This window comes from Trachurus japonicus, unplaced genomic scaffold (assembly GCF_045865225.1).
Source record: "Trachurus japonicus isolate A0001 unplaced genomic scaffold, Traja_1.0 AP029974.1".
Classification (NCBI taxonomy): Eukaryota; Metazoa; Chordata; class Actinopteri; order Carangiformes; family Carangidae; genus Trachurus; species Trachurus japonicus.
The window spans coordinates 1,855-17,369 of record NW_028220107.1 but is presented as its reverse complement, the minus strand read 5'-3'; the positions used below and the strand labels follow the sequence as shown (position 1 = coordinate 17,369).

The 15,515-nt window shown below is 43.1% G+C and overlaps 1 protein-coding gene across 1 annotated transcript; it reads left to right on the top strand.

The window, feature by feature from the left end:
• The first annotated feature begins 7,092 nt into the window (after window positions 1-7,092).
• LOC146960810 (S-phase kinase-associated protein 2-like) lies at window positions 7,093-15,244 on the top strand. The gene is made up of 10 exons (XM_085772044.1): window positions 7,093-7,323; window positions 7,947-8,197; window positions 8,288-8,399; window positions 8,687-8,830; window positions 8,997-9,131; window positions 10,354-10,452; window positions 10,562-10,689; window positions 11,483-11,534; window positions 11,668-11,775; window positions 14,407-15,244. Exons 1-10 carry the CDS (start codon window positions 7,253-7,255, stop codon window positions 14,624-14,626), a joined length of 1,320 nt encoding a protein of 439 aa, XP_085628170.1. The 5' UTR covers window positions 7,093-7,252; the 3' UTR covers window positions 14,627-15,244.
• The last annotated feature ends 271 nt before the right edge of the window (window positions 15,245-15,515 follow it).

The following is a 15,515-nucleotide window of genomic DNA, read 5'->3' as shown; positions in this document are numbered from 1 at the left end:
GGCCATGGGTGGAGTTTATTCTGCGACACCCTCCGGACATTTTCATTTTCTCTCACTCAGTTTCTGGACTGGCTGCTGCTTTGGGTAAGTGAATTTTAAACCTTTTACATTTTTGTTGAACTACTGATAATTAATGGCACACACTAGACCTACATCTTTAGAGGAGAAAGCTACAAGTTAGCCGAACAGAACTCAGTTTTAATTTAATAAAGCGTGTGTTTGAAGCCCATGGTGGAAAGAGACAGGCTATGACTGTGTTAGCAGCTTTAGCAGCTTTGCTAACCCTACTGCTCCTGGGATGAAAAAGCTTGATTTAAGTTACTCCAATGTCTGATTTATTTTATTTTGATTCACCGGAACTTCACACAATGTTTTTTATAAACGCGTTAACGCAAAAATGATTTTAACGGCACTATTTATTTATTTATTTTTTATTTTTTATTTTTTATTTTTAAATAACACGAAAAAAGAAAACGCACGATTAAGTTAACGTTGTGACATTGGAACCTCAGCCGTTGCCGTCTTGTAATGTTACAGAAAAGCTGCATGTTGACTACACTAGAGAACTTGGCTGCTCTCTCTCTCTGACAGCTGATTTTTAAATAGGCTACCATGAATGGAAAGCATAAGAAACATCCAGATGTTTATTTTCTTATGTTTCTTATCCATTCATATTGCTGTGATTTCAAGCAAAAAAGAAAACGATGCGATTAATCACGATTAACTTAGGAAATTTTGAGATTAATCGCGATTTAAAATTTTAATTGTTTGACAGCCCTAACACTACTCTTTCAAAATGTCCTGTGTTCTCAAGGTGCCGTAGACGAAACCCTGACTGCAGCTGTTTCAGACAAGGAGGTGGAGGTGATGGGAAACTGGGCCTTGGTGTGAAGAGAGACAAAAAATACAAGCTGAAACTGACAGTTAAGACAGACAGTTTTGATGCACAAATTAAACTTTCTTCATTTCTAATATTTCTACACTGTTCTTGTATTTTTGTACAGTATTACTGCAGCCTATTTGATCAGTTTTTTTCTGATTCTGTTTTTATATGGATGTAATTTCTACATGTTCTGTACAGTTCATTGAAGGCAATTTTGAAGTATGAAAAAATACAATTTTAAAGGGAAACTTGTGTGTTTCTTAATTTCTCATATTGATTTTGTGTGATTTAAGTGATCTATATAGGTATCGAACAACTTAATCAATACTGCTATTGCACTAAAATTATCATTTTTTAATTTTGGTGCCAGAATTGACATGTCATTCTCTTCATAATGTGGGGCAGATGGAAGGTGTGTTATAGATCTGATGAAAAAAAAGTACCAGTTTTATTCTGTCAACCACATGTGGGCCACAATGATTCAACAGAACTGAGCCACACGTATTCTGTATGTGACCCATGAGCCATATAATTATTTGAATTTAGTTTACTCCTGGTAGAAGTCTGGTTTTGTTATGGTTCAGTTTGGGCTTATATACCTTAGGGCCAGATGTGGCCCATCATTCACTTCCAAAAGTGGGCCAGACGAAAGGTTTGGTGTATATTAGTTTAGGTTCTGGGTAAAATCTGGATTTTGGTCTGTCAGCCACATGGGGGCCACATAAGAGCCAGTAGGCTTTACCTGAACACAGCCATACAGGCAGGCCCTATGAAGCCCAGCTATAAGCCATATGTAGTTGGTACAGTTCTGGTAGAGGTCTGGTTATGTTATGGTTAAGCATAGCTTTCATATACTTGGGCCAGATATGGGCCGTCATTCACTTCCGTAAGTGGGCCAGATCTTTGCTGTTTATTTGGGCCACATCCAAGCCAAAGGAACTTTGCTATTAGGGTAACATTAACAGCAAATTTTAGCTAGCCAGAAGTTAGCCAGGGAAAAGTTAATGATGAATGCCCAAATTACAGACTATATGCATATAATTTAAAGTGTACATCATGTTCTGTTTTTCTTTTATACACAAAGTTAAACATAACGTTGATTAGTGTGTGTGTGTCACTTTAAAGGGATAGTTCACCCAAAATTCAAATTTCACTCATTATCTACTCACCCTCATGTCGACTAAGAGCTGTGAGAATTTTCAGAGTCCTCCGTTCCTTCTCTGAGTTACGGGGGGGTCCGCGCAGCAGTATTTGTCCATATAATGGTTGTGAATGGATACCAACTTTCTTCGACCAAAAAGACACACCAAAAAACATCCAAATACCTATAGTGCTCGTCTGTAATGTCCCTCTTGTATTGAAGCCCCGACATGAGAAATTGTTCCGCCGGTCAGTGCAAGACACAGGAAGGGCAGTGAACCGAGACACTGGGAGCTTCCGCTACAAACAAGCTTAGAATATAGACTTATTTAATTTTTTTCAAAACAATTTCTCATGTCGGGGCTTCAATACAAGAGGGACATTACAGACGAGCAGTATGGAGGTATTTAGATGTTTTTTGGTGTGTCTTTTTAGTTGACATGAGGGTGAGTAGATAGAGTGAAATTTGAATTTTGGGTGAACTATCCCTCTAATGAATTGGCGAACCAAAAAAAAAAAAAAAAGAGTGAGAGGCGCGACGCAAGTCGAACTGTCTGGCAAAAACAAAAGCACCAGGTCTAAGAATAAAGTTTACCAGAATCTCTAGTAGCCTACTGACTATAAATAATTACGGACCGACGTGAAAGCGAGCGGAGGAAAACTTAACTGGTATTGAAGTGAGACGAGTCAAACGTGAGTGATTGACAGAGAGGTTGTCACTGTGTGTGTGTGTGTGAGAGAGAGAGAGAGAGAGAGAGAGAGAGAGAGAGAGAGAGAGAGAGAGAGAGAGAGAGAGAGAGAGAGAGACGGGGCACAGCTGTAGTGGCCTGTTCGTGTGTGTAATTTTCATTCATCAAAAGCACAGATAATGACTCGTATTATTCGTAAAATAATCGTAGCTACTCGTCAAAAGTGCTTTAACCGTACCAGATACGCGCCGGCTCAACCCTGTTAGACAGCGAGCAAGAATGGCAGTGTACCCGCGTAGCCTAATGTGATACAGTAACATTTTCCCATGTCGGCAGCCCATTCCTGCAAATAGCTCATTCAGGATGATAAGCACTACACAGCGAGCCACAGGAGCAGTATTAACTTGTATCATAGTGGGGTGTAACCATTAACGTGATACAGTGTAATCAACATTGTTCACACATGGACTGGGGTTCAGATGATTGACTCAAGAATTAATCTACAATATGTAACGTCCGTCACGGTAACGTCCGTAACGCTCAGAAATAATAATAAAAATAAGACCAGGATGACCAATTGTTGCTAATATGTCATCTTCATAAAAGTTAGCTTTGCTTAGAAAGTTTGGCTGAAATTGCTTTCCAGATGCATGTTTTATGACAACTTTTCTTAAAAAACGTTATGGACGTTACATGCGCTGTCCCATAAACGGGCATCATTAATAGCACGTTCCACCTGACAATGGAAAGACACAAAGTACATAACTAATTTAAATATTGATACTACATCCCTTCTTGATAAAAAGTGAGGTTAGAAGACATCTGTAGGTGATTTCTTTTTGCCATTTTGGCCATTCAGAAAGTCATACAATTTGGTTATTTGAAAAATACATTTTTACATTATTGCGTCTCCTCATTGTAGTGAGGAAAAACATGTATTTGCATGAATATTATGATCAAATGTATTTTGTACTTCAAAATATAGACCTTGATGATACATTTTAAATGGGTTTTGTTATAAATATGGCTACTTTATTTTTTCATGGTGAGGTTGACATTTGTATGGAATTGCCCACTATTAATGTGACAACAACTGAGGTTGTGAGTCCAGCTGAATTTTGATGATTTGCCAACATCCCTAGGAGAGGCGGGACATGGTTGTGTGTGTGTGGTCACTGTGATACAGCTGCAGAAACATCGAGCTAATATCTGACAGGAAACATCAAGTCTCTTTTTCCTGTTGCTAGAAAACACATGAGGTCTTGATGCAGCTTGCAGCAAATGGTTACTAACATCACACAGATGTTCCAGCTGCTGCACCCAGCTAACAGCTCACACCTACAGACACAGACCACTCAGACAGTGACGGTGCTGTTCACTGTGAATCAGACCTGTGCCTCACAGGTTCTTTCAGGGTAACTCCATTTTACTGCATTTCTATTCACAATGAAGTATTATCATACAACTATCATTCCATCAATTATGTTATGTTACATATATCTTATTTAAAGTTATTTTAAATATCTCTACAACAATAATAAGATGGTGTTCAGGTGTCCAGATATTTGGCCAATGAGAGGAAAGCAGCCATTTAAGGAGGTATGAGCAGGTTCCTGAACTGAGCAGCTGCATAACAGCTAAAGATAAATACTTTTTTTTTTTTTTTTTTAACTAAACTGTAAATCATGTCCAGCTGCTCTAGTGGAGTGCAGAATATAAATGAACATAACAGGTGCCTTTTAATGACAGCTACCTACCTTTAACCTCTATGCTGCAAATCCCTGTGGAGCAATGACGCTGTTTCATGTCCTTACATAACTGATAACAGGCAGGGTTAGGGTCATCATGTATCATGTACAGCTGTGTAGTCAAAAACTAAATAACCTTAACCCACTGGCTGTGGATAATTCACCAGTGTAGCTACTATCTTCACTGTACTGTATTCCCGACACAACGCGCAAACACATGAATAATATAAATAATGGATGAAACCTAGATTACAGTCGTTTATGAATTCAAACTGTGTTGCCATATCAACATTAGAGGCCATCACAGGTGGATCTGGATGACTCAGATGTCCTGTCAACATTTGTTCCCTTTAGAAACACCTTTACCAAGGGAAAGTGCTGACAGGGCTGTGGCTGATGGAAACAGGCTCAGTGTGGAGCTGCTGTATGTATGTATGAGCACCACACACACTGAATGAAGTGATGATAGAGTACAAGAGGGAGGGTGTGGGCTGACTTCCTGTTCTCATGGCATGATGATATAAAAATCAGTGTATAAAGGAGCTGCTGCCTTTTGTTGCACCTGCTCTGATGATGATGGAGAAATCAGAGAGAGAGGGAGAGGTAGCAGCCGCAGTAGAGGCCTGTGGTCGCCATGGCGCGGTTAAATCATGCCGTACCGAGCCAGAGACTGAACCCCCCCCCCCCCCCCACACCACCCCACCACCACCACCACCCCTCTCCTCTCCTCTCCTCTCCTCTCCTCTCCTCTCCTCTCCTCTCCTCTCCTCTCGGTGCATCAGCCGGGCTCCAGCAGCAGGCCTCGGAGCTCGGAGCTCCGGGAGCCGCCGCTGAGGGGCTGGATGACGGGGTAAAAGATGGCTGAGCCGGTTCATCCTGTCCTCTACCGGAGCAGAAGCCCCCCTGTCTCCTGTTAGTGTAGCCTAGTGTGTGTGTGTGTGTGTGTGTGTGTGTGTGTCCCTGCCTGCAGCAGGAGAGAGGACAGTGTCCCCCCACCCTGCCGTAGCTACTAGCTACCACCCCAGGTTTCTACGGCGACGCACCATCATTTAAAACAGCGACTCTGTCTACTCTACACCTGATGACAAGATCAAGTGACGGGCGATCAGCGGCCGGCTGCTGGAGGAGGATGAGGATGATGATCGGTCTGATCAACCGTCACATATCAATCGGTTATTGCTCATCGGCTGCAAGGGAAAAAAATGTATGGATGTAGAAACCAGAACAAACCTGTTTGGCTGCGGACGATCCGGTGCTCAGCTCCTCCTCTGTGACTCTCCAGCCTCCGTCTCTCCGTGTTCCGTCAACAGCGGCGCAGGAACACTTCCGGTCTGAGGGAGGACGAGCTCAGCGCGGTCATGATGAGCAGCACACACACACAGTAGCCTACACACACACACTGACAAAAACACACACGTTGCACTTAAATATCATATTTTTCATTTATTACAAGATTCAGGGATCATAATGATAGAAAATGTGTATTTGTCATAGATTTTATGAATGACAGCTATACATTATTGGAGTTTGATATAGGATAGAATATTTCTTTAAGATGCTGACTGGTTCAACTCATTTAGAAAAAAAGACAAATGAGATTCGTTGTAATAAACAAACAAATATATATAGCCTATAAAATAAATAAATAAATAAATATATACACATATATATACATTTTAATGTGGCAAATACAAGGCAGCCTATATCCACCAATAAAAATGATAACTGCGCATCATATTGATTCCTTACAATGACTAAAGAAGAATAAAGCAACGTAGAAACTATAGCTACATTTTTGCTTCATCTTCCTTTTTGTATTTATTCCATTTATTGTCTACTGTATTTATTTGATCGTGTATCTCTTTAGTTATTATTGTTTCATCCGTTTTCAGAGTTTAATAGCTACATTTAATGAAATGAAATTGAAAATGTTGTGGATAACAGCCAAAAGCATTGGGGGGGGGGGGGGGGGGGGGGCAAAAACACACTGCTGTATTTTACATCTCATCTGCTTGTTAACAAAGGTAGGCCTATCACAGTGATGCTCTGCTGCTGATCAAAGATGATACACCCAATACCAGGCCCATGGTCCAATTCAACAGTTAACAGATGCTGCTAATGTCATTACTTAGCTGTTATTGATGATAACACAGTTACACCTAACCCTCCAGCACTGAGAGCCTCCAGTGTTGGTAATGCTGCCTGTTCCTCCATCCTGTGATCTGCCATTGAAGAAACTGTTGGATAAAGACTGGGTGAGGAGGATGAGAAGTGTCTGGGTCATCAGGTGAAGACAGGGCTGCAGTCCACAAAGAGAGCAGCATGATGAGCAGAGTGCTCATTCAAAGGCATTATCATCATGCTGTTTGAAGTGTGTGAATGAAAACAGTTCAGATTTCCACTGACCATGTGTCTGTATGGAGGGAAACATGAGCCCTGCTGAGGTTCTAAAGTTAGACCAGTATGCCACTTAGTGTTTAATAAATAAAATGTTACTTATCTATTTCCTACAACATAATCTGCCAAAAATGCTGTTGTTCTGTCTCTTCAACATTCAAATGTTTTTATGAAAAAATTCAAATTTGAATATTCAAAATAAAGACATCTCAAAAAAAAGCGGAAAAAACGAGCCAGACCGGAACGCCACATGCGCGCCCCTCACCCAGAAATGTGACGTAACCCGTACGACGTGCATACGCGTCGGTGACGTATGGACGTAGGGCGCCTTGCTGCTGGCGGCGAGTTTAAAGCATCCTCGGTCGGAGGGCTCAGGAGAACCAGGCAGCTCCCTCATGTCCATGTTGTCCACGTACCGTAGCGGCCCAGCCGGCAGCCCTGACCCGGAGGAGAGGCCCACAGACAGGTACACACAAGGAGGGTTGGTCGGTCCGTGTGCAGCAGGTTTCAGCAGCGAGGATGTTACGTTTTAGCGATAAATGTGTAAATGAAGCGGTGCTAACCAGACTACAGTCGGTTATCTCGGTGCTATTGCTATTATAGAAATATCTCTGATCTGGCATAGTAAATATTTGCAGAGTTGTGAGTCTGTGTCGTCAGTTGTGTGTCTGTAAACCTTCATTTCCTCGGCTTTAGCTCGAAACCGATGCTATTTATAATCGATACCGCGCTTTGATCCGGACCAGGCCTCCCTCCACCTGAGCTTCTTTCCCGCTGTTTTAGAGATGAAACTAGTCACAAAGAGAGATAATAACATGTCAGTGAAGCTGTGGACTCGTCTATAACCTGAAAGGGTTATATCCAGGTGTCAGAGTGTTTTCATTGTCTTTAGCAGGGAGAGTTTGCGCGGTTTCTTCGCCGCTCGCTGCATCAATATGGCGGGCAGAGAGGTTGTTGTCTGTGGGGGTCTGTCTCTCTAACCGGTCTCTGTCTGAACCGATCCCAGAACAGCACCAACGTATAGTACTAAGTCATTAACATGTGTATGAAGAGTTAAGTAGAGTTTGTGACGTGCTGTCCCCCCTGCAGCATGCCCCTGCAGGACCTGCCCTGCCTCAGCCTCCACGGCTCCATGTTGGCTCAGGCCAACAGGACCAACAAACGGAAGTCCCGGAGCTGCCTGAGCGAGGGTCTGGACACAGAGTGCACCCCCACAGAGCTCATCCAGCAGTGGTCCCCCCGACACAAGCACCAGCGGCTCATCAGCAAGGGCAAGGAGAACGACGCCAACCAGTTTGTCCTGGCCAGGAGGTCCAGGAGGAAGAAGGACACCACATCAGGCAGGAGACCTCTCTGACCTCCTCCTATAAACTCTGCTGGCTCTGTACCTGTGATTAACTGTTTTTATGTTTACTTTTTCTCTTTTGCAGGTATCTCATGGGACCACCTGCCAGACGAGCTGCTTCTGAAGATCCTCTTCTGCCTTCCTCTGCAGGACCTGCTCAGGACGTCCACGGTCTGCAAGCGCTGGCACCGCTTAGCGTGAGTCTATGATCACCTTGATTTTAAAATGAGTGAAATCTTCTTACATTCATGTAGCATTTGCCACAAAACAGATTGTACAATTAGATGGGTTTTAGTCATTTACTGATGGTTTCGTAATGGAACACGCTACATTTTAATTTGGGAATCCTCCACTGAGTAATCACAAGGTAACTCTGCACAGAAATGAAGTCAAATCCATGCCACAGTCTTTCCACATGCTGTCGACACATTAGTAGTTTTCCGTCCTGTAATGCTCAGACCTTCACTGTGTGTCTCTGTCCCAGGTTTGACGAGTCTCTGTGGCACGGCGTGGACCTGGAGGGGTTGACCCACATGGGCGCAGCTCTGCAGCAGGTTCTGAAAACCGGGGTCCGCCGGCTGCGCTGCCCCCGCTCCTTCGTGGAGGAGCTGCACCTCGCAGGCTCAGGGTGAGTCCAGCAGGTTCTGTGATTCTGGTCTAGTGCTGTGTTCAGGTTTTGTACAGATCTGGGTTCAATTCTCCAAGATCAGAGTTAATGTAGACTTGTTTCTTTACAAATGAAACATTTCAAGTATAGAGGACACTGGTGTTCTGATGCTTGTCTTCCTTCTCAGCTCACTGCAGATGGTCCAGCTGGATCTGTCCAGCTCCATCATCCCCACCTCGGCCCTGGAGAGCATCATCTGTCAGTGCAGGCTGCTGGAGCACCTGAGCCTGGAGGGTCTGCAGCTCTCAGACGCCATCATCAAGTGAGTTCTTCACTCTGCAGCTCCACATCCACTGAGTGAGCTCAGCCTCATCAGAGCCTGATCTTGGTTTTCCTCTATATTAATGTGTTCTGCATGTTTATAACAAATATATTTTGTTGGTGCAGATGCAGAAATGTCATTTAAAGACAGTGTGACAGTCTCCACAATATAAACCATTAAAAGTTTAGTAGGCTCAGTCAGGTGGATGTTTACAGCTGCAGTAGAATGAATAGATAATGAAATTGGGGGTATAGCTACACGTATATGTGCACATGCATATGTAAATATATGCATGCAGTTATTAAATAAAGAATAACAAATAGTGATGAAAGAAGGTTACAACAGGAAGAGACATATAGCAGCTATAACTGCACATACTCTCTTCCCCCAGAATGATGGGTAATTTCTCTGTTATAAATATATATATATATATGAAAAGGTCCCACATTTAAAGAGGAACTAAGCAGGATTTCTCACGTGGCTGTGTTACATTTTTACCTTAATTACAAAGCTCCAGAGTAATTGTGATAGTTAACTACATGACTTGTGACTTGTTACGAGTGAGAACAGAGGCTCTCTACCTTCACCTGGCGTCTCACGGCTGAAAACCAACCTTGCAACATCAGTGTAGTACCTGGTCACCGCCCCGCTGTCCCAGCTCTCGTCTCTGTGGCACTGCAACACAAACGCGCTCCGTAACCTGCCATCTTTTGTTGGTAACACTTTATAACAACTATTGAGCATTAAATACTGAATTCTTCATTCATAACACATGAATACTCATTAGTATGTACCGTTGTTTATAAACACAGTTAAAAATGTTTTACTCATCATTGATAAGCACTAACTGTATTTATAAACTACATACTGATGAGTATTCATGCGTTATAAATGAAGAATTCAGTATTTATTAATGCTTAACTAACGCTTAATAGTGTGTACTTATTATAAAGTGTTACCCTTTTGTTTATGACAGTTAAGATTACACAGATATACACATCGCAACATCGTATATATGTTATATAACGTTATCCACCGCGCCGTGTATTGATTTTTCGCCGGCTTTGTTGTAAACAAATGCACATGGCCTGGAGGAGGGTTAGAAAAACAGAGGAAAAGTGACCAGACCTGCATAGTTCCTCTTTAAAATCTAACAGTTTGACGAATTCTTCACTCACATTTCTTTATTTATGACCGTGTGTGTGTGTCTCTCTCTCTCCAGCTCTCTGTCCAACAACCAGAACCTGGTCCAGCTCAACCTGAGCGGCTGCAGTGGTTTCTCTGCTGCTGCTCTGGCCGACATGCTCCAGTCCTGCTCCAGGTCGGCTGCTCAGTACCTCACCTGTCAGACCCAACATGTGTCATCCACTCCACACACCTACAGCTCATGTTAATACTAACACTATGATTCTCCTTCTTCTCCTGTACAGAATAGAGCAGCTAAACATATCATGGTGTGAGTTCAACAACAATCATGTGAAGAGTGTCGTCAACAACCTGAGCTCAGGTGTCACTCACCTCAACTTGAGCGGCTACAGGGAGAGCCTGACGCTGGACGGTGAGTGACATCATCACTGGTCTGACCTGTTACACATCTCCATGGTTTCAACAAATCAAAGTCACGAGTTAACACCAGTTATGAAGAACTGTGAGGGAGATGTAATCCTCCTAATGAGGGTTGAAACAGAGTGTAGCATCTCAGAGCCTCAGCGCTTTGCATCAAACACCTCATCCTGTCAGTCAGAAGCAGCTCACACTCATCCTGTCATGGATCTAAATACACAGCACTTGATCCTGGTTGTGGTAGACTCTGACCCCCAGGGGGCGCCACAGAGCAGTGTTTGTTTGATACAAGACCCAACAGAAACCACATCATCGATTTTATAAAATGACCGTGGGGTGTCACATGTTGACATGGCAACATGTTACAGTGAAGTAGGCTGGATTTAAATCTAGACTTACACTCTACAATAATGTCTTGCCTAAACATTTTAACCTCAGTCTCTGTTGATATCATTATGGGATTTTAGATTATTCACATTCAGGAAGGAACAGAGTCCAGTTCCTGCCCAACACAAACAAAACTTAAATATGTTTATATTTCCACTCACATTTATATATGATTTCATTCACAAACCATCAGCGTGTTAGTTTTTATGAGCAGTCCTGATCTGTGAGAAGTGGCTCCTAAACGCACTCACTTGTCAAAATGCTTGTTTTTTGTTTTTTTTAAAGGTGTTTGTAGTAAATGAAGTTATAATCTGCATCAATGTAAAATAGCTACAGCCAACTGTGCTGTATGAACTGGAAGCAGACACACGTGACAGTGTAGTGTGCGTGTGTGTTTCCAGATGTGAAGGTGCTGGTGGAGAGGTGTCCTCAAATTCAAGCTCTAGATTTAAGGTAAGTTTTATTTGCTTCTTCCACCTCAGTCCACAGACCTTTGTTACTGTGATATCTTCAATTCTCAATCATGACCTCATCTTCAAGCGTCTCCGTGTCTGTTTTACATCACCGTGGTAACTGTGTGTTTCAGTGACAGCACCCTGCTGATGGCCGACAGCTTCCCCGTCCTCGCACAACTCAAGCACCTGGTGCACCTGTCCCTGAGCCGCTGCTACCACATCCACCTGGCCGCTCTCACGTGAGTTATTTTTTAGAAATTCACCACGCTATGAGATAATAACAGAACGTTTTATGACGGAGTTGTTTTCGTGGTAAATGCAGAGACTGTTTGCCGAAAAACTGTCCCTGAAGGCAACACACATCAGCGGTTCTGCATGAATTTGCTTCGAAAACAACTCTGTCTCGTAACGTTCTGTTATTATCTCATAGTGTGGTGAATGTGCAGGTCACAACTTGTCCACCAGAGCGTTTTGAAGTTGTTGGATTGTGTATTTGATGAGTTTGATGAGGGAAACCAGGAAATCCCATTAGCCTCCGTAGCGTAGCTCTGAGCAACTCGCGGCTCTGCTCCGCCACTCTAAAATAGCTTGCACCGACAATTAACTCATTGAGTGCCATTGACGTCTATGGACGTCAATCAAAATCCAACGCTTGAGTGCCATTGACGTCCATAGACGTCAAATGCACTTTTCTGCGGCTGGTAAATGGGGACGCTCTCGCGCACACTGTGAGTAATTTTGGGGCTTCTGGGATGTGTAGAACGAAGAAGACTGTAGATCAGAGCAAGAAGTGAAGAAGGAGGAGAAGACGAGCGCGATCGGTACAGAGATAAAAAAGTCGGGAAAAGTTTCTATTTCTAGAGAAAAACGACGGGCAGAGCCTGGAACAAGTGTAACGTGGAGCTGGAGGAAAGCTTAGCCACGGTGCTATTAGCATAGCTCCAGCATGAAGTGATCAGAGGAGGCAGGAAAGGTAAACTCATCTAGATGATCAGCACCGAAATGCCGAAGCGGAGGCGGATCGCGGAGTCAGTTTCACCAGTTGCTGTCTAACCGACGTGACGACGAACCGAGAGATCAGCGCGGTGCGTCGCTGCCGCGGCCGCGTCCAGCACAGAGGCTGAAGACGCCACGACGTCTCCCTCCCTCCTGCAGAGACGATGCAGCAGGAGGAGAAGGAGGGGAGGAGAAGGAGGGGAGGGGAGGGGGGCGTAGGAGAGGCTGAGGGGGCAGCAACCGCTCGTACTTGTTGTATTTTAGTTGTTGTTGTTGTTATGTTTTTTTTGTGTGTGTGTGTGTGGGGGGGGTGGGGGGGTGGAGGGTAAAAAAAAAACACGTGAATTTACATTTTCAGATGTCTTACATGTTTTTGAAGCCAAAATTAAAACGGATAAATCACTGTTTTTCGAGAGACTCTCTTTCACAAAAATGCATTTTTCTCAGCTTTCTAGAAAAAAAGTGGTCTTTTTGGTGCAACCAGGCTCTATTCAACTTAAGATAAATCAAGAATGGAACAAGGTACAAACAAATGGTTTTTTCCCTAGTTATATAGAAAGTCTCCTCTTTCCTTTGAGCTGTTCGGTGTTTTCAGAGTCATAGTACAAAATACTCTCTGGGTCTTGACATATTACTCAGAATGCCCCAAAACGCTGGCACCTGGCACTGACCATTTTATAAAAGGTCTGGCACTCAATGAGTTAAAGGGACAACGAGGAGTTTTGGAAAAGCGAAGCGTTTTCACACTACATTTATGAACCTCCGCGCGCACCGTAAAATTCTTTGACCGGCGCAAGACGGACTCGTGTTTTCATTCATCAATAATTAAAGTCAGAGGTTCAAAGACGATCACATACCGTCGTAGTTCCGACCATAAAAGGCGATTCGGCTGCGTTATTGTCATGACTCGCCACGAAGAACGATATATTTATCGAAAATGGGCCCATTAAGTGTGGGTAGCGGAGATTCATCCACATTAACGTGAGAGTTTTTTATAACCGAATAGAAACTCCTCGTTGTCCCTTTAAAGGTAACAAACCTACTGCTAAAACTATAGGGATTATGGCAGTGGGCCAACTTGCCAAAATGTTGAACTATCCCTTTAATGTACCTCGCGTTCTCTGTGAAGGACAGACAGTCAGACTGTCCTCTTCACCAGACCAGGAACGGCTCCATCATCGTTTTTTCTTCCTTTTGTGTCTGAGCAAAAGACCACTAGCATCACACAGAGCTACAGCAGCATGACTGACCATGGCCTATGAACTCACACAGGGTCGTGATTGATTGGTCAGGGTGAAACTTGTAGTGTTGCCAGTCTCCAAACCAAGACACGGCAGGAATTTATGCCACTGTGATGGTTTAATCTGACATGATGGAGACCATTGTGAAAGACAAAAAAATCATGTAGTCTGAACCGGCCTCAGTCAAGAGATTTCTAAATCTCATTTATTCACTAAATCTGTTTATATTGCACTTTTTCGCTTAACCCCTTTATCAATACACCAACTTCTCCACCTCCATCAAACACGCAAACTTTTTTTTTTGGTGATATCTCGGGTCTTTTTCAGATTTTCTGTGTTTCCATACATTCTGTTGCGGACATCAATAATTAGAATTAAAAAAGGCTGATATTTTGTTTTACTTTATTTTTTCTTTCTATCATTATAGTCTCCGTCTCCTTTGTTGTGTCATATATATATATTATATCATGTCCCTATAAGCGCTACATTGTATTGGAAAAACTCAAAAAACTGTAGATATGATGAATATGATTACATATGTATGATTTTGAATGAAACTGAAATAAAAACTAATTTTAAAAAAAGGTTAATGGAAGCGAGTCAGTCTGGTCCTAACTTGTGTCTCTGCCACAGGGACCTGGGGACGACGCTGCCCGCTCTGAGCCTCCTGGACGTCTTCGGCCTCCTGCCTGACAACCAGCTGCCGTCCCTGAAGAAGGAGATGCCTCAGGTCAGCATCAACTCCAGACCCTTCTCCGGCGTGGCGCGGCCCACGCCCGCCAGCAGGCTCGTGGGTTGCCTGGGCGACCGCGCCATGTGGAGCAGGAGGTGCAGGCTGAGGTTCAGGCTGTAGTCGCCACGGCGCCCTCTCGTTGTCCGTTAATGTTGCCGCAGAGTCCCGACACACACACACACAGGGAGATCCTGTGGTGCAGTGGTGGAGCCATGTTTCAGTTTGCTGCTGCTGCTACTGAAGGAGTTTTTAGAGGTGCTGGCATCCACGGTGCTGAAGTCCCGTCCAGGAACCAGGTCTTCAAGTGCTGGACATGCTCATAGAGAAATGTTGTTTATTTTTTAGAGTCAGAATTTTGAATGTTGATCCAGTTCATGTTGGCGTATGTGAACAGAATGTGTGTAAATATGTGGGACGGCCGATCCCTGATGTTTTAATATGATCAGCTGTGATAATGAACAGCTGGTTTTATCCAGTAGGTGTTTTTCTATGTGGAATGATGTTTTAATGAACCACAGTGTTGAACAGGAGCTGGTTGATATTGTTGTAAACGATCAGGAGCTGAACTGTGTCAGTGTTCACCACTGATCAATAACCTGATCAATAACCTGACAGCAGCTGGACAGCAGCTGGTTTTTACGATGATCAGTGACCGTGCTCTGGATTATTTCATTCACATGAATCTCTCATGTTTTACTTTTGTAAAATGTTCGATTCTTTCGAGTAAAACCACTGAATAACAAACTGGGTTTCCTTTGGTTTTTCAGTTTTTTTTTATATTCCAAGTTCCAAATCATGACAAACATTATAAACCTCACAGTGTTACTAGAGAAAACTCTTCCTGAGAAGAAGAAAGTCTGAGTGACATTTAAGTCTTTACCTTGGAGTTCTTCCCCAGAGCTTTCTATCACATTTCATTGCCTTCATCAGAGTTTATAGAAGTTACTGAAAAGCAAAAAATTAAATCTCTCATTCACAAAAGTCTTGAGATCTTTAATGCAGAATACTA

What these genes read in the sequence shown, in the direction of transcription:
- LOC146960810 (XM_085772044.1), top strand. Translation starts at nt 7,253, where the DNA reads ATGTCCATGTTGTCCACGTACCGTAGCGGCCCAGCCGGCAGCCCTGAC. An exon ending in GAGGAGAGGCCCACAGACAG is followed by an intron (nt 7,324 to 7,946) that starts GTACACACAAGG and finishes TCCCCCCTGCAG; the next exon opens with CATGCCCCTGCAGGACCTGC. An exon ending in ATCCACCTGGCCGCTCTCAC is followed by an intron (nt 11,776 to 14,406) that starts GTGAGTTATTTT and finishes TCTCTGCCACAG; the next exon opens with GGACCTGGGGACGACGCTGC.